Here is a 20717-nt window from a genome sequence, read left to right on the forward strand (position 1 = left end):
CCAAGGGGGTGTAGGGGGGCCGGGCCCCCCTAAAATTTTGCTGCCCCCCTAAAATTTTTAGAGTATGCTTGCAAAAGAACTATAATATGGTGATGAACTATCATATGGTTGGATCGGGCCCCCCCTAACTTCAGCCGGGCGCCCCTACATTTTGGAGCTGGGTACGGGCCTGAAAGGGCGCACTGCATCTTTCACGGGCTCTTTACCAATAAAAGTGTAAGAATTTATTACTAAAAACTTGTATCTTTATTTATACTGTGATATTTCGGAGGGCGCTCCGGGACACGTCCGGGTGTCCCGGTGGGCCAGCACGGGCCTGGCACCAGGCTTGCCCAATGCAGCTCGATTGCGCGCGAATACAGAAAACGAGATTTTCCTGCTTCACAAGTAATTTAAGTTTCATAAGCAGAACGAACCTTTCAACTCCCCATCACGAAGTCGCGGTCGGAAAGAGGGATTGCCGCCGTCGAGGATGGCAGGCCACCGGGGCAGCCGGCATCTATCCGCGACGGCAAGACGATCCACTTGTTCAAAGTTGCCGACCTTTTGCCCAGGCGGCAAGCGGTCGAAAATCGTAAAATAAAATGCCATTTGCCGATTCTTTGTCGACTGTTGCCGACCGTCAGAGTGGGCAAAACAGTCGGAAAGGAATCTTTCCGATCCTCTGCCGACTCCTTATGCGGCCTCTTTTCGACGGTGGTGCTCATTTCCGGCTCTTTGCCGACTGCTCGGCAAGGCAACTATTCGTCGCGGTCGAAAATCTCGCGAAAAGACAATGGTTTCGGGCTCCGGCAATCCGGCCTCAGCATCTGGTAAGCATGGACAAATTGTCCGACTGTAGGCGGCAGAATCTTGATGGGGCTTCTTTACCCCTATAAAGTTCAATCAGATAGAGCACTTATCTCAAAAGACAACTCATTTTTATTTGTCATTTGGTCATGCTTTACGAACCAAATATATTAGTTAAAGTCTGTTTTTAACTTTCTAGAAATATGCGGGTAAACATTAGAAATTTTATCTCTGGGTAAACAGCTGTGAGTTCTTTTTGTATTGAATATTGAGCATACTACAATTTATGTATACACAGCACTCTTTCTTAGAACATAGATTATTAAAGAAATAATGGCATATAAACATGTATTTACAGAACCTGAAACCTAAACTAACTTATAATGTTAAAGTTACCGGACTTTATGCAGAGTCGTTTTGATGCCTCGATTAGTGGCATACTAAATAGTTCGACTAACATATGTTCTCTGCGGGAGTCAGGCTTTTACTATGACGCTAATCATAACGTCAAAACGTCTCTGGTGTTAGCGTTGCAACCCTATTTTTCTAATTTCTTAAAGCAGATTTGTCAAAATCTGTCAACGAATTTTTAGAATTTTGAAACTACTATATAACTCTCTATCTGTATTTACTTCATTAAAGGAAAAGTATACTACTGATTTACGAAACACTTACCATGACTCCATTAGGTATAGAAAAAATGAAATGAAGTCTTTCAGTTTAACGTACCACGGTTATGCCTCTTAGGCTATGAGAGAGTTGGAGGAAAAGGCAGTACCCCGAGAAAACCCAGGGACATGATATAATTGCTTTATCGAGGTACAGACTACTCAGCTTTTACGCATAAACGACATATAATCAGCGTCAGAGTGGGCAAAACAGTCAGAAAGGAATCTTTCCGATCCTCTGCCGACTCCTTATGCGGCCTCTTTTCGACGGTGGTGCTCATTTCCGGCTCTTTGCTGGCTATTCGTCGCGGTCGAAAATCTCGCGAAAAGACGATGGTTTCGGGCTCCGGCAATCCGGCCTCAGCATCTGGTAAGCATGGACAAATTGTCCGACTGTAGGCGGAAGAATCTTGATGGGGCTTCTTTACCCCTATAAAGTTCAATCAGAAAGAGCACTTATCTCAAAAGACAACTTATTTTTATTTGTCATTTGGTCATGCTTTACGAACCAAATATATTAGTTAAAGTCTGTTTTTAACTTTCTAGAAATATGCGGGTAAACATTAGAAATTTTATCTCTGGGTAAACAGCTGTGAGTTCTTTTTGTATTGAATATTGAGCATACTACAATTTATGTATACACAGCACTCTTTCTTAGAACATAGATTATTAAAGAAATAATGGCATATAAACATGTATTTACAGAACCTGAAACCTAAACTAACTTATAATGTTAAAGTTACCGGACTTTATGCAGAGTCGTTTTGATGCCTCGATTGGTGGCATACTAAATAGTTCGACTAACATATGTTCTCTGCGGGAGTCAGGCTTTTACTATGACGCTAATCATAACGTCAAAACGACTCTGCATAAGGCGGACCGTCTCTGGTGTTAGCGTTGCAACCCTATTTTTCTAATTTCTTAAAGCAGATTTGTCAAAATCTGTCAACGAATTTTTAGAATTTTGAAACTACAATATCACTCTCTATCTGTATTTACTTCATTAAAGGAAAAGTATACTACTGATTTACGAAACACTTACCATGACTCCATTAGGTATAGAAAAAATGAAATGAAGTCTTTCAGTTTAACGTACCACGGTTATGCCTCTTAGGCTATGAGAGAGTTGGAGGAAAAGGCAGTACCCCGAGAAAACCCAGGGACATGATATAATTGCTTTATCGAGGTACAGACTACTCAGCTTTTACGCATAAACGACATATAATCAGCGTCTACAAAACGACAGGTTCACGTTTTTTGCAGAGATCTAGAGTAAACTCATTGAAATGTCAAGTTTTCTTCAAACCAGGACTATACATGACCATCAATAAAGAGATCTTCTCCAGCAAGACTCCGTCCATTTATCTGGTTCGTAGTCTCAAAACTTGACAATAGTTGATAATACCAATGCAACAATCTTCAACATAGTTTTTGTAATAGGGTTGAGCATATCAAGAAAAAATCGTATACATAAGTTGACAAAGAATTTTCTTGTTCGTTATATGAGAAGAAACAAGCAACAAGAAGAACGCATCCCGGATAAAAGTCTCAAATCGCAAACTGAAATAAGTGGCAAAACTATGTGAAAAGAACAAAAAACAAATTGTTACACTGTGTGCGGAAATTTGGTTTATTGTCTTGGGATAAAAGGAAAACTTGTGTAACATTTACCGAATTTTACTAAAGTAAATACTAATTGTGCATAATTAACTGTTACTCTGAGGCCCAAAACACCCTTATCTCCCTGGTTATGACACTATTTTGCCAACAAGATGAGAAAGAGATACATTAGAATCACAGAAAAGAATTATAATCTAACCTTAACCTTTACTTAAGGATAACGACACAAAGTAATGAGGTCAAATTGTCCATCCGTGCGCGTTTAAAGTTGTTCAAAATCATGATCGTTCGAGTGTTAACTTATGATCCACTGATGTGCTTAAAATCATTGAATCCGATGCAGCGGTCTAGGTGGAGTTATTCGTCAAAACTGTTTATACCTATATAGATTTATATACACAGGTATAATAGATTAACCAATGGGTCAATCCATACGAAGTGGTGCAGAGGTGGTTGCTACACTACTTCCGAGAATTATAAAAATTTGAGTGTGACGAACCTTGTGTATGAGAAGGTCAATAACATCATTCACGTTGTCGTATGTACAAATGTTCCTGAATGGCGGCCATCTTTGTTGTCGGTGGAGTGCCAATTTTTGCATTTGCAAGCGTTTACGAAAACTACAGTTGCTCAGGACGTACGTATCAGACGAACTCCAAACAAAAACGAATGTTTACAGGAGAGACTTAGGTACACGAAGAACATACACTCTTCCTTCTAAATAAACATTCAAGATTGCAAACCAATGCATTAAATCACTAGAAAGAGTACAGAAAATTACACTTTTAAAGGGCTGTAGTTTGAAATGGCATAAAGCGGGGTGTTCATAAGTTTTGTGCTGAATACTATTACGTGTAAAGAGTCCGCAGAAATATCCACATCTATGATACTACTGGCATAATAGATTTATGGAGGTTGGAAAGTTGAAGTTTGTGATTTTGATGCCATGTTTGGGGCGTAATATCTCAGGAGGGCAAAATGCTAAAAATTACTGTTTAGTAGCACAGAGTAATTTTGTGTGTGAATAAACTATTGCAAAAAATCATGACTGGTATTACATGGAGAAAAAAGTGAGGACATGGTAAAAACACGAGAAAAGCACGCGTGTGACGATGTCGTAGCCCGTAAAATTTTTAAATGTTTTCATATGTTGCATGCTAGATCTCAAAAACTACGCACGGTTCAGCAATTAGGGCCGCTTTTGTTTGTGTTCAGTTGTTCAAAAGCTTGCGAGTGACGTTTGTTTCATCTTTCCAGATCCATGATCATTGCGACATCTACAAGGTGGAAGGTTTATCTTGACAATCCGCTATAACGGAAAAACCAAAAAAAAAAAAAAATATATATATATATATATATATATATATATATTAGAAAAGCGAAACTTTGCACGGAGCAACTATAAGAAGGGGGACATCTTTGTGTGAGTTAAACAGAAAGACTCAACAAACAGTGTTGCCAACCCAATATAAAGTTATATTTTTCAAATGGCACTATGTCAGATTATTAAATATTTCAAACTAGCGTGTCAAACGTAAATTTAAAATATCACTTTTATTATTCAGTATTGCAAACTAAGGATGTTATAGTATCACAAATACACAAAGTTCGCAACCCTCTCACGCAAATACAGCATAACGGAGATGTACAGGATAATGCACGTCGAAAGTACTTTAATGTTGGATTGCATGGCAATGGTATGACTTGTTTAGAATGAATAGGAACGAAGTGACCAGACTTGAAAATTTTAATTTTTTTGAAAGCATTTATTTCGAAAAAAATGCTTAGATAAGTATCACATCTACTTACTTGTATGACTTGTAGCTAATGTGTAAATTATTTTCTTTTTTACAGCACTTCGATATCTCAAACTGTTCCGAGGATATGATAAACATTGCTGAAGTTTGCTACACTGATTAAATCTTGTAATTGTGAGAACTTGTAATTAAGTTACTAATTGCTATTGCTGTAGTGCTATAGAAGAGAAGACGAACAACAATCATTTTAAATATTTTTCACTAATACGTCATTTTTAGCAGGATAGGATAGATAGGTGCAACGGAACCTTGTGAACACATTAACTTCCGTAATTGGGTTTGGATTTCAATGATACTTTGCTGATACATTAGATGCCTTAATACCGCGGTATAGTTCGATAATGGGTATCGTGGGTGCAAGGGGGAGCTAACCTTCTTAGCATATAGACGTGGCAATGATCATGGAGCTAGAGATATGGAACAAAAGACACTTGCAAGCTTTTGAACCAGTGAACACAAACAAAAGCGGTCCTAATTGCTGAACCATGCGTAGTTTTTGAGATCTAGCATGAAACACATCAAAACGTTTAAATTTTTACGGGTATGACCATCGTTACACAACTGCTTTCTTCTCGTTTTTACTATGTTGTTAATCTTCTCTCCATGTAATATCAGTCATGATTTTCTTTGCAATAGTTTATTCACATACAGAATTACTTTGCGGCCTAAGCAGCAATTTTTAGCACTTTGCCCTCCTGAGATATTACGCCCCAAACATGGCATCAAAATTACAAACTTCTACTTTCGGGCCCCCATAAATCTATGGTGCCAGCAGTATTATAGATGTGGATATTTCTACAGACTCCGTACATGCAGTAGTATTCAGCACTAAACTTATGAACCCCCCACTTTATGCCATTCCAAATACAGCCCCTTTAAAAGTGTATTTTTTGTAGTTTTTCTAGTGATTTCATGTACGGGTTTGCAACTCTGAATATTAATTTAGAAGCAAAAGTATATGTTCTCCGTGCACTTCAGTCTCTCCTGTACACATTCATTTTTGTATGGAGTTCGTTTGATTCGTACGTCCTAAGCAACTGTAATTTTCGTAAATGCTTAAAGCGAAAAAAAGCACTCCACCGACAACAAAGATGGCCGCCATTCAGGAACACTTGTACATTCGACAATGTGAATGATGTTATTGACCTTCTCATACACAAGGTTAATTACACTCCAATTTTCATAATTTTCGGAGATGATCGAACAACCATTTTCCCCATCTTTGGACCACTTCAGCTGGATTGACCCCTATGCCAATTCGCTGTTTTGTTACCAACGTTTCTCGACACTTATTTATCATGGGCAATTTCCTCCCATGTTAATTCGTAATGGTATTTGATTTCGTACTTCCACCTTGTATGAGTACGCTTTCGTTCTTTGTTCCAAGGTAACTAGTTTTAATCCTTGTTTTTGCTAGCAATCGGCGTTCCTTCTTCAACAATATCCTGCTCGTTGCCAGTTCAGCTCCTTTATGTTGAGGATAATATTGAGATTCCCTGTCCACATTTTTAATCTACTTATATGATATTTTCCAGATGATTCCTAGCATACAATTCTCTATGCTTCGTAGTGTAGTCTTCAGTCGCTGAATGCATGATTTTGTTCGTGTCCCATTTCCCATCCACATGTCGAAACAGTCAGAATGTTTTCATTAATAATTTTTACTTTTAGAAACAGCGGCTCTGGAAACACAATGGTATATAACATTTTCTATCTTTCGAGTAAACTGAAAATAAAGTTCAGTGTTCCCATACAATGGAATGCAATGACACGTACCAAATAAGTTTCCCATGCTATCTGCAGGTGCAATTCCGAATTAAACTACATACATACTGTTCTGATGGGTTGAGTCCCAACAAATTCCATCTAATAACTCAATTTCACAGGAGGTACCATTGTGTTTCTCCGAGCTGCTCAATTATTCGTGTTTTACTTTACATTATCAAACTGTTCTTTCCGAATGCACACCAGCCAAGTTTAATACTTCTATTCATTTCTTCTTTAGTGGTTCCATCCTTAATATGTTCTTTGGCAGACATATCTGTTCTTTCGCAACTTTCTTTTCAGCTTCTTTGCGAAGTTGTTGAAAATTACTTTCATATTTTTCTAAATAATTTCTAATCCAAGTTCCTTGCTCCTCCACCATACTTTGAAGTTCCCTGTTGTTATTTGCAAAGAAAACTATGTCATATACGAAACGAAAATAAGTCGGAATTTTCTGCTTATTTCTTTGCTCTTTTAGTTGAGAGATCGAGGTGTATATATACTCAAGTAAGTTTGTAAAAATCTAGCAATTATCTTCTCTTTTCATACAGTTATTAAACACTTTGCGCATGTCCATTTTAATGCCACGCTACTCCTGTGTCGGTTGTGTTTCAAACTTTAATAGACGTACAATGTTTCTAGTTGACTGATTAATGTATGTCTTGTTGAGTTAGCGGTTGCAAACGCGCGGTACTTTTATTCATACTCGGTTCTCTTGTTGCATCCGTATCGGTTGTAAAACGTTTTAGGATATACGCTATAATGTTGCACTTCATCAGCCATTTCCTTTAGTGTGTCTAATGTAACTCAATGTTCTGGTAACTTAACTTGTTTTATAGTTCTGGTCTTACTCCATGGGACCTACTTATGGCTTCTCTTAATATTCCCTTTCATCCACTTCTGTTTAAATGATTGAATATAGCGCTGTTAAACCTCCTTTAGTTTTTCTTCGGGTTGTACTGTAGTTGTACCATCCTCTTTTATCAGCACTACTACCTGCTTCCATCCTTTTGTTAAGTTCTGCTTTGCCTTCTTAAGGCCTATTTTGTCTTTCGTCTTCATGTGGAATTTTCTTTTATCTTTAGTAATACAATTCAGTATTGTAATACAAAGTTCCATATTAAACGAATTTTATTTACTTTTGTTTGAAATGTGTTACATGTCCATTAATTTTTAAAAATTTAACTTAAATGTTTCACTGAAGGATCAATATGTGCTTGTATGTGACTCAAACAAAGTATGATTGCTTTATTTGTAAAACGTAGTTTAACAAAGTTAATATTGTTGACTATATTTCCAAATGAGTATAAATAACCCCTAAAAATCTATTTCCGTGGGTTCTTTTGACTTCGTGATAAAACGCTTACTTTTATTGGAGTTTCTTGTTTTACTAGATTCTTGTGAGTTTGTGGTCTCCATAGGTTTTCTCGTGGTTCGACTGTTTCCTATCACATTTCATTTCATAAATACATTTCGTAGTCATTCACGTTCATTAATTGTCCATTTTCTTTAGTCTAAAGGGCGTAACTTTGAGACATAAAACTGAATAATAATCATTTTCATTCTTATGCTAGTAACTAATAGATAAATCAAATGATACAAGTTCTATTCATTTTAAAGTTAAAATAGTAAAGGTATCAAAAGCACACAAATTACCTGTGTAAATGAAATCGAAAGGAATATCAATATGCTCTTCATGCTTCTTCATTTTAATGTTCGCTACTATACTCAGTGTATCATATAAGGAATGACAATACACTTAGAAAGTTAATAAATCAATTTGGAGAACACGTCGTTTATAGATAGGTTTTAAATTTACTTTTAAAAAATCACGTTGTTATCTCTTTGCTGTAAAGTTTCAAGGATGGAATTACATAAATGTCGGAATATTATTTTAAATAAATAAAAATGTATAAAAATACAGGGTTGATAATGAAGGAAATTCCTACTTTCATTGCTAGTTCTAGTATATAATAAGATCACAACTAATATAAGAGTATTTTGTCATTAAAACAGCATTATTTACTTAGGAAAGGATCCATGGCAAGATTATATTTTAAAAGACACATACTAACAATCAGTAATAATTCAAATTATGTATTTATAATGTTTGTTTCGTTCAATGTGTTCTTCACTGGTACACATTGAAACAAATCGGAAAAGTCAAATTGCCCACTAGAACAACAGTGTTTCTAATTCAAAGTGTATTTAATTTCTTTCACTAACAACGCTCAGGTTTATTATACATTTTAAATATTCATGCGAAGTGAAAATAAACAAGATAACGGTTGTTTGTGTTGGAAATCAAGTCCCCTTCAGCATCAAATACTCGTACATATATCTGGTAACGAGATTTAATGATTGTGATACAACTTGCGAATAATTTCAATTAAAGTTAATTGAAATTAATTATTGAAAACTTTCAACGTACAAACGTACACTCGTAGATAACGTGGTAGCATGACCATGACAGCCTTCATTATTAGTTTTTTTTTTTAAGAAATTGAATTATTCAAATTGTCTACCTTATCTACTTCACAATCGTTCTCTGATTTTTTAAAGCATGTTAAGCTGTTTTAAAATAACATACTAAGTGATATCATTGCTGATAATGACAATTTATTTAAATGTTATAGAGTTTCAAAATAATAAAAAAATAACCTAAAATTTTTTAATCGTTAATTCTGTAAATTAGTATACAGAGCTCATATTTGGGATATAGTGCAAATTAGTTCTAAGATGTATTCTACAGCTAGTTTTGTAGCAAAACGGATCTTTCTGGCTGTAATAGATTCTGAGATATTCTAACTTAGCAATACTACATATCTGGCAACAAATTCATTTTTAATAAAATAAAAAATGCATAAATGTAACATTTCTAATAATGGAGTTAACTAATTGTCATTAACTCAGGACTTCACAAGATTAAACAGGCCATTGAACTATACATACTTCACAGACGCCGATCCCGAAGACACCGATGGGACCAGATCATAAAGAAGGACCAAAGTAAATGTCCATTAAAATAAGTAATTGTCTGTGCACCAGATTATATAGTATTCGGCGTCATTGCATAGTGTTGTACATACTATATAACTAAGTATTGTTGAATTCAGGTAAAATATTTTGTATTTGGTTCTTGGGTCTATAGTAGAATTTATGCAGTTTGGATACAGAGTTAATATGAACGTTCATGTACTCAAAATGTATTTCAAGCGTCTTATTTGGGCGAACACATTGCTGACATTTCATGCCAGTTTCAGAATTGCAAAAAAACATTGTTTATATTATGTGTAATACCGGAGCAAGAAGCCAACTCACTTATTACTAAAATATGAAAAAATGGAAAGAGAAAAAGTTGTTAAAATATGTGATTTTCAAATTAAAATGGTGAACTTGTTCAAATTACGGCAACTATTGGGTTCCACACAAGTAAGGATCCCAACGGGAAAAAAATGGATTAGTGTTCTGTTCGAACGAATACATACAAACGTTCGAACGAGTAAATACATAAAAATGACACGGGAAACGTTCATAGTGGTATATGATGAAATCTGGAATTCCTAAAATCAGTTCCGGAAAACACTGCTGTATCTTTGATGTATTGAAGGCCCAGTGAATTGGCAAGATACTTTTTTAAATTTTAAATAGGACACCTTAGCAGTTTTGAGATAAAAAAAAATCGATTTGAAAAAAATCCACAAGTTGCAATTGAAATTAACCTGTTTCAACAACTTCCCTCTGTTTCCGTGTTTTACATCTTTTCTCATGTTGTAGTTGACCAAAGATCCCAGACTTTTGTTATATCCTATATTGAAAAAAGTAAAGTGCCATAAAATGAGACAAATTGCATTTACAGTATCAGCCATTACACCTTTCAACCACACAATCAAAGCAATATGATTGTTGGGTGAAAATTTTCTGCTTATTTCCACAGAGTGTAGCACTTAAATGCAGATACACTCCAAAATTATTACATCATGTCTCTAAATATGTTGTTGTAGGAATATAATTTGATAACGAATTCGCCCGGTAGTTTTTTTACAATGTTAGTATGTGTATAATCGACAAAGACATGTAAGTGGCAAATTTCATGGCAAAAGAGCAGTAAATAAGAACAATAAAACGAAAATAAAACTTTCTTGTACATTTAGCAACATTTTGTTTTACTCATTCTAATTTTCGTTTTTGTAATTATTTTCCTTTGAAATTTACCACAAATATACATTTCCCAATTATACACATAGTATCAGTATTAAAAGTTTCCTGCAAAATCATTATCAAATTATATTCTTACAAGAAGACAGTTATAGATATGCGACAATCATTTTGGACATGAGTGTACCTCCACTCATTAGCAAGTTTCTATTGGGACAAACTAACGCATATTCGATAGATTTTTTTTACTCATGCCACACTAAATATCCACGATACTCAAAAGAAGACCCGTGATGCTTGATGACTAGGTGCCCGAGTAGCTCCTTGAGGAGAACTCCAAAAGTATAATGTCAACGCTATATAAGTTCTTAACACCAATATCTAGCATTGAAAGGAAGACAAAGTACACAATAACAATATGTCACACGCTGAAAAGAGTAACTTAAATTAATGACAATAGAAACCCAAAGAACACAAACTTGTTTAATATTATTAGAACAGTTAATATTATTAGAACAAACAAGTTAAATGTATGTATGATAAATATATTTCATAATTTAAATTAATTATTCTGATAATAAGCTTATATTATTTTATGCTCTATCTTTGAGGTACCTCAGTAACATCCATGGAATACATGGACCAAGTTTGAAGGTAAGTTCTAACAAATAAACAAGATTTCATGTAGTTTCTTTCTAGTTTTAGCGTTTCCTATTGTAGAGTAGATTAGTTTTGTTTATAGGCTTCTCTGTAATTTAGATGTAATTTAGCTTTGTACTGCTTTTAAGTTGGTCATTGTTGTTGATAACAGTTCGATACGATGCAATATATTATGTAGCTGCTATTATTAAATGTACGCTATTGTTAAAAATCAGAGATGAAAAAGATTCGGTTATGACCCGCTTTTGAACCGGTTCAGGCTCCAAGAACCTATCCTGAAGATAGAAACCTATCCGGAGCGTTTTCACAAGAACCGATTCATTTTCCACCCCTGTTAAATATATATTGGCTTATAGTTCGCTTTGCCATAGATAGTGCATACAATAATCATTCTTAAAATTCTTAGATCCTTGATGTAAGGATCTAACGTTCGCTTGATGTATGTTTACATATTTTGTAATATTAAAAATGTTCATTATGTACTTGTAAGTATTCATTTATTATGTAGTAGTTGTAAAATACGTTCCTATATTTCCATTCTACATTAATATTTATTAAATGATTTTGATTGATATCAAAGGTTTTATTTTACTTCAGATCTATAGGATGACATTATTATACCGCAGGATCCATTGCAATATGGTAGCTACTGTGTATAACCCTCAAGATACATGTGGTGTAAGAAACTGGTTTATTCTTAAGTTGTCCAATACTGAATGAAAAAGAGTAATTGCATTCATACTTGAATTTTGACGACTTGATTTTTAAATTCATTACATGGTTGCACAGAACATTAGATTATATAACCAACTTGTGTGTCGGATACTTAGTAATTCATTCGTTTAAATTTTATTGATATTATGATTATAGATATTTAAATAATCTATAATCATGTGTTACTTGACTTCAGTTCTCGACAAATTTAAATTAAAATTATATTTTTACATATTTCTAGTTAATATAAAACTTATTCTTCATGTTTCTGCAGTAAAATTACTGGTTTCATAATTTGCTTCTCTATTTACTTACTAAATTGTAAGTTCAATCTACACTGCCACTTTTAAAAGTTTTTTCTTCTTTTCAGCTTCTTCAGTTAACATTTAACTTCAAGTAAAACTTGCCAACATCAAATTTATTGATTTAAATAAAACAAAGTTTCTTGTAGTACGAAATTAGATTAATTGAAAAGTATTTAACTAAACCAACTTATTACGTAATGTTGAAAATTGTAACAGACGGATGAAGACCTAGTTTATACACATCCTAAATGAACTTAACATTTGAAGAAAATAACGAATAACTGTAAAACTTGTAATGTTCTGCCAAGGGCGGTGCATTACACACTCTTGCACAAGAAAAGGTTTTGGTATGTTTAGCAGAATTGCAGCTCACTGTATTATTCTTATAAAAATTATAAATAAAACAGATATTAGTGCGTCAAGTAGATTAATAGCTTAGCTAAAATCTATAAATGGTGATTTGGGTTAGACCACTGTTGCACCCAAATCCACAATAAAAGAGAAATGCGTTTTGTTTTTTAACTAGTGTTTTGAGAAATTAATAATTTCTATTGCATTATATCCTTAAACTGTGGCATGCTTTAGGAAAGTATTTGGACATTATTTCTCAATTAACTCTTATAAGTGATCCACACACATAGCAATATTATTTGAACTATAGTTCCTTGTTCTCTCTTCCTAATGGAGAAAACATTTGATGTGAGTTAAAAGCTACCTTAACAAACCTTTCCAATTCTTTAACAGCTTCAGTATCCAATTCTTTAACAGAATATTTTAGTTTTCCGTGTTTGCGAATTTTTTCCTCATACAGATAATGATTCTCTTGTGACCATTTGTGTCCAGTTGAAAATTGAGTAGGACTACCATAGTTAAGGACGAGTTTCATCCTCTCTACTTGAAATTTAATCATATAATGACTATGATCGTAAGTTCGAATTGAGTTCCAACGAAACGGTTTTCACTGAGATATCCAAAATTGACTTGATGGGGTGACTCTAGTTGATTGTTGGGTTGAAGAATTTCGACTGCAAAATAACTTTAAAACAATTAGTATATAATGAACAAATGGTGAGCAGATGAGGGAGAAAAGTTCCCACTGCAAACCTCTTGGAGCCAGGAAATTGTTAGTATGCCGTAAAAGAATGTATCTAATTCACTGAATAGCACGTTGCCAGCTGGGTGAACACCAATTTCCTTTTAGAACGTGTGCATCATTAAGAAGATAAAATAAATGATTGTATATTTTAACATGAGTTTTCTATTAAAACACAACTGCTGGCAAAGTATTTTAATTCAGAGATTAGTATTTTAATTCTATAAGCAGACTACGGAAGTAATTTAGGTATTTTCGTGAATACTCTACTTAAAGAATTTTACCCTGTGTGTGTGGATTGCAATTCTTTTTTCGACCAGACCAGATTTCACTGAAATGAATGTGACACAAGAAATATTGGAGATCTGTGTCCCATCCGAGAGAGAGAACAGAGTTTTTGAGATACGGAGGTTATGCTAGCTTAATTTGATTTTAGGAATATATAATGAGTGATGAAGTCTTAACGTTAGTTTGAGATCACTTCTAGGAAGGGCAAATTGTGTTACGGGAAGTTCACTATATCAAACAACAACTGAGGTTATTGATTCAGAATTCTTAGATCAAGGAACCTCTGTTTGTGTGGAAATGTCTCTGTTTACCTCGCCACAAGTTTCTAAGAATTACTGTGAAGAAGGGCAAATAAGAAAATGAAAAATGTAAAAATGATCCACTCGAATCAATAATTGCTAATCGTTCTTTGCGAATTCCTGCAGCATAGACAAACTAAAAGTAATAACCATTATTCAATAATATGATGATTCTCTGAACCTGAATTAATCTCATCGTCGGCTACGTTTGGAAGATCCCAACATGAAGTTACTTCACGACTAACATTTAGTATGGTTATACTGTGACGGGAAGTGTTCCAATGCTCCCTAACTTAAGTAGCTTTCCTGTTTAGTTTTGGTACACTGTTTACATCAACATTGTCTCATTTATCATGTTCCTCATAGCTGTTGTCTGTCTGTCTGTGTAAATAATTAATTAATTATTTACAAAAGACGAAGGATTTCTTTATTCCATTTAGACGCTTAATTCCAACTAATGTTTTCCGATTTCGTTATCATTATTTAGTAGGTAGTGAACCAGATGAGAAGTTTTACCTGTCTTTTCACTATTTCTTAATGCACAGTTACATACTGCTCTGGCAATTTGGTTTATACATCTTTCGTGGGAATTAAATTCTCGAAGAATTTTCACATAAATGCTTTTGGTTGAATAAAATACTTTTTAAAACAGTGTGATATCAACAAGACTGAATTCTTTGCAATAAGAAGTAAGCAACTCCCTTTGTAAGCCCGTTTACATGATCTTATCGTAGGATGATTGTGAGCCGATGTAGTCAAGAGGAATGAGAGAAGTAATAACACTCCATTTCTGCAACAAAAATACCCGGTTCTGGATGAGAAACCAAAAGTGAATAAAAAACTTGAATCTTGAATAACAATATCACAGTTCGCAATAACCATATATATATATATATATATATATATATATATATATATATATATATATATATATATATATATATATATATATATATATCTTTAATGCTAATTTTTTTTCTGTTTTGGTTCATTAAAGAATTTTAGTTTATCGACAACAAAATAACCAGAAAACTTTACGCACACATAAGCAGATCAGGATGAGTTCTCGTCGACTTTACTGGAAGTAAGTAAATCACATATCATCCATTTTCCATACTCTCACTAATCTCTCGCGAGTCCAATAGTTTTATTCTCAACTTCTATTACATTCATAGGACATGCACAAGCTGATAGTGTATTTAAAGATGAAAAGGGAAATTAAGGAATGGCTGACACATGAAGCAGTCAGATGAAGATTTTGAAGATTTTGAACTTTCTTATTTACGATAGCACACTAAGATATTCAAATGTAATGTGAGGCAAAAGTATTTAAATGCATTTTGGGACGTCATAATGAAGTGTAAACTGTAGCACAAAACACGGGTTTCTATATAGATTACAAATTTAGGCATTACTACTTACAAAATCACATCGTAAAGTTTAAAAAATTTTCTTTCTTCAGTTTTTTCTATTTTTGTAGTTATTTTTGAATATTTGTACATAATAAGGAAAAACAAATATAATAAATTCAGGATTGAAAGTAGAGAAATATTATTTTTATCCTCGAAAATATTGTGACTCGATATCCTCGAAAATAAAATTTGAAAACTGTTGGACAACGTTTCACGCAGTCGAGTTTTCTGAAAGAATAATAAGCTTCCAACATATTAAGAGATGATTCTGATATAAAGTGCCTTGTTGGTTATTTATGGGACTGAAGAAAAACAACAGAAATCATTTTAAATCAACTAATACAAGTATAGATGGAAGCTGTCTAATTGATATTAGAAATATGCGTTCCAAGCCAATCTGTACCCAAGTACTAAAGTCATTAGTTTAGAACAAATCTGTGACATGATCGTGAATTCAAATGTTGAAGTTGGTTAATAGCATTGAATGAAAGATATGATTGAATGAAATGTCCGATATATAAATCTGGTAGAAAAATTTCGTCTATAACCCTACAAATTGACAGTCCGAGATCACATGTACGACAGTTAAATTTTTATACATATTCTAAAAATAGACTGGATATCCAGTGAGTTAGCGACGAATGTGTTGTTGAATAAGATCATGTAGAAGTGACCATGGAGTTCAAACAATTGTTAATAATTTTTTCTTTACGAGTTCAAACAGGAACATTCTGCAAATTTAAAACCAGAAACATCAAAAGTGTATTTTGGTGGGAGCTGCAAACGATGCACTGTACAGTTTATTTATTTCTAGCCGCTGACATAGCATTAAAAAATCACTGCCATTGTCTAATATCATGTTCTGATTAGTTCTCACCAATACTGTAAAAGTGGTCACTTGAAAACATGTTCGCTGAATTGCAAATGAGTTGGACATAAACCATATTCCTGTCCTTTGGCAGCTCATAGCATTGGTAACATTAAAACATGGTGCTCAGAAGTGCCACATAAGCTAACACCCTCAAACTAGGACCTCTCTCAGGAAGTTTGCAGCTCCCTGAGTGTAAGAAATAACCGTGATACTTAACAACTGAAGAAACATGTATATGGTACGATAATTGAAAACCATCAATACAGATACCATGTCTTTCCCTGTGGAGGCAAGACAGCGGAAAATACACTGCAAAAATCCAGCAATATATAACATACATTATGTACTCGTGTTGCACAATGTATATATGCTAACTCTCCATGAGTTGCAGATGGTAACGTTTACACTGACCGCATTCTCCTGACATCTTTCCCGCCGAATTCTACCTCTATCAATATTTAGATCACTTCTCAATAAAAAAAAATGCTACCCTGATGATCGGGCAATACTAAATGTGGTCGATGATTTATTTGTGTCACTCCAGACTTCTTCATTCATAGAATCCAATAATTGATTAATCAATGTCGAAAGCGAGTAGCTGAAAGAGGAGATTACTGCGACTAACCAGGTGTTTTAATCCAAATTCTTTTTGGCGTTGAAACTAACACACGTCTGTCAGTCACTACTATATTACCAATCCAATATTATAGAATATTATAATATATTTTCCACCTGGAAAATTATATTTCAGATTCTTTAATTATATAATAAAAATATTTCTAATCGTTATGTTGGTATAATAACAATGATTCATTATTAGTTCCACTTGGATTTCAATGAATGGGTTTACACTTGTATTCCTGTTATATTATGGATCCAGTCCAAGTAATAAGTAAGGCGCGTATAACCTTGTGGTCTTTTTGGAGGACAGTTTCCATCATAAAACGAATAAACTCCGATTTGGATGTATCGAGTTCCATCATTCACGAGGAGAGGACCACCACTGTCACCCTGCAAATATATTTATAAATAGTTATATTATAACCTTGATCATAACAGATTCAACTATAATAATAATGTAACCGATTAATAAGATAGTGATTACTAAACTATTGGTACATTTATTTCTATTATAAAACCTAAAGTAACCCGTATTTTCTTGAAGAAAATACGTCTTCGTTTAATTTTCAACGAACTTAAAAAGTACGTTACTGAATTCTCTATGTCTATCTACCTGTGTGCTTGTGTGTGTGTGTGTCAGTCTGTTATTTCCGATTCTTTTTCAATTTTGAGAACTCCGTTCGAAAAGATCATCGAAAACTATCAAGGCAAGTGATGGAAGTTTTCGAGTCACTCTTACCGTTCCCGAGATATTGGCCAAAAAGTATATAAATTTTGGGAGATTTAAGTAGCTATATCTTGGGAACTGTAAGTCATAAGATCATATTGATTTTGATTAATACCCAAGAGGATGGTGAACATTTCTGTATCAAATAGTAACCGATTGCCACTATCCAACTGTCCACTGACTAACTGACCATTGGTCTTCAGATATTGGCCAAAAAGTTCATATTTCGGGAGATCTAAGAAGCCATATCTCAGAAACCGTAAGTCATAGAGAGATTATACTTTGGAAAGTTTTGCGAGAAAGAGAAGATGCAGATAAGATGATTTACTTTTAGATGTAGGAACAATCACAGTTATTCTTCCCGCTCCATCTCTCCACTCTTTCTAAGTTCGTTCTGGCAATGCTCTTGGAGCATTCTCAACTGTTTTAATTTATAATATTTCGACTTTTCACAACTGACTGAATAAAAGTCATAATGGGTTGAAACGCCAGAAAGGATATGTTAGTCTCACAAAACACTCTTTCTCTCTTGTAAAATATACGAGATAAGTATTAATATATTGAATTTTTTAACTATCACGTATTGCAAAACCCATTTATTTTATTTCATATTTACAAAATAATAGGCAATAGAACTCTGGTAAAGTAAGAGTGATCACCCAAAACGTAAAGGAGTGGCCCCATATTTTTAATCTGCACGAGATTGACTCCATTAAGAAACTCAAACGAGATAATCGCTCTAGGTACCTATTGCATAAAACTAATTTAAAACTTCGTGTATGTTCAGAAGATAGCTTGTAGAATAACAGAAGTAAAGAAGTGGCCCTCATATTTTAGAAATTCAAGAAATTGACTCTATGAACGAACTTGGCAGAAACAATTGCTCTAGCTATCCACTGCGAAATAAGAATTAAAATAATCGGTTTTGTTCAAGAGCTATTCTATGAACAGACGGACGGAAAACTAGTCTCTATATTCTTAATATGAATGGAATTGATTCAATTTTCAAGCACGGCTGAGAAAATTGCTCTAAATAACTATGCGAAAGGCTACTTTTTTTTTTAAAAAAAAACGTGGTTTGGTTCAAGAGCTATAATGTGGACTAGCGGTCATAAAAGGTGGTCCATATATTCTTCATCTGCATGTGAATGAATCCATTAACGAACTTGATAGACATAATTTGTAGATATGCGGAGTAATGTTGTAGTAACACAATCTTGTTCTCATTTGCGTCATCCTAATAATTGAGGACACGATGAGAGGCTTGAGGCCTTTCCAACTATTGTATACATTATAATTTTCGTTCAGATCGAAAAATCACAAATTTAAGAACAAAAAACCTTTTTTTTTCCATAAGGAAAGTATAGTGTTCTTTATGTGATGAGTCTTAATTTTTATTATAGTATACTTTAATGAGTAAACAAACAGTATTTGAAGACATGAAAATACTTCTTTTGATTGTCCAACTGATTGTTCATCTTAGGCCTTTGATATTAGGGCATTGTACTCGTTACTCCTTCGCATACATTCTTTGAGGAGATCTAGTGCCTATCACGCGCCCCTTTTCTGAAAAGGACTAGGTTTGATTCCCGATCGGAGAGCCTTAAAACTCCAACACTCTCCGACGGTTCCAGTTCCACATTAAATTGTAGGTCAACGTCATTTATAGTTTTGCCTACAACCATTCAATTTTAGTATGCATTCAACTTCTAATCATTATTTGATATTCATTATTTTACCTCAGTTTAACATATTATTATACGAATTGAATTGTGTTTTAAGAACTCGATCTAAAATTCCACTTCTGAAAAGGGGATCTGACAATTTACGAAAACAAAGAATATTACTGTAAAATAATAATATTATCTATTATGTTGTATAACTTTTAGGAAATCTAATAATATTTTATATACCTAAATTACACAAAGCTTCCAAGATATATTCGAATATCATTTTAAATTTAAAATGGACGACTGTTTGAAATGGTAGCATATAGTCTAAAGAATCTGATTAATTTAGATTAAAAAATAATCAGTAAGTTCCACATTACATCCAGAATATACTCTATTTGATAATTCTGAAAGTTAAAACATAAAATATTTTCATTTATTAAAAGTTATTATTATTATTCATTATAAATTCATTCTATTACGTTTTAGTGTTTTTTGCAATCAGGTGGTTAAAGGCACTCTCTCCGGTGGTTAAATGACGGATATTTGTTTCTCTACTTAGCCTTTGACAGAACCCACATTTTAGTTTGCACTATATTTTAATATATTCTGTAAATGGTTGGTGCTGGAAAGTATTTAATTTATATCAACAAATCAAATATCTTTCTATTAATACTCTAGGTATTGGTAGATTTGTAGAGAATGATCATGTAAAATATATAATTTTGTTCATGAGCAATGACGCAATTTGATATGAGGCAATTTTAGAATAGCTTTCTGCTTTGATATCCTTACTTCTCTAATTCCGTTTATTACAACTAAACTAACACATCCCCCTAGGATTTACAGATATAGTATACACTAATAAATATTTCCACTTTTTGAATCTCAAAATTATCCTCACAATCTAAATATAAATTTCTTTTTCTTACATAATCCTGCCTTGAAACTTTGCTTATACATACAGTAAATATTACTGATCATGAAGTACTTTGCACTGGTCACCGTGAACCGTCGTTTCGACCAAGGTTTTTGTTTTCTCAAAGAGAATAGGGCTATCAAAGGGACAATTATATGCTGATTTAGTTTAATCTCAACAAAATATGGTGAATGACGATGAGATGGTGTTAGGTTCTGTTTAAAACTACAAACAACTCGGGAAGAATTGGAACATGCGCCTAAGAACTCAGCGACAGGGTTTTCGATTCTTAGTTTGTGAAAACGTTGTGAGGGTTGAAACG

The 20717-nt window shown here is 33.8% G+C and overlaps 1 protein-coding gene across 1 annotated transcript in view; it reads right to left on the reverse strand.

The window, feature by feature from the left end:
- Positions 1-15152: 15152 nt before the first annotated feature.
- LOC145679840 (brachyurin-like) overlaps positions 15153-20717 on the reverse strand; it is a 28150-nt gene continuing 22585 nt past the window's right edge. Inside the window, exon 7 of the mRNA XM_081750359.1 lies at positions 15153-17469. Coding sequence (XP_081606485.1) covers positions 17305-17469 — 165 coding nt within the window. The 3' untranslated portion in view covers positions 15153-17304. The remainder of the gene's footprint in view (positions 17470-20717) is intronic.

This window comes from Thermobia domestica, chromosome 2, assembly GCF_964235325.1.
Source record: "Thermobia domestica chromosome 2, izTheDome1.hap1.1, whole genome shotgun sequence".
NCBI classification, from domain to species: domain Eukaryota; kingdom Metazoa; phylum Arthropoda; class Insecta; order Zygentoma; family Lepismatidae; genus Thermobia; species Thermobia domestica.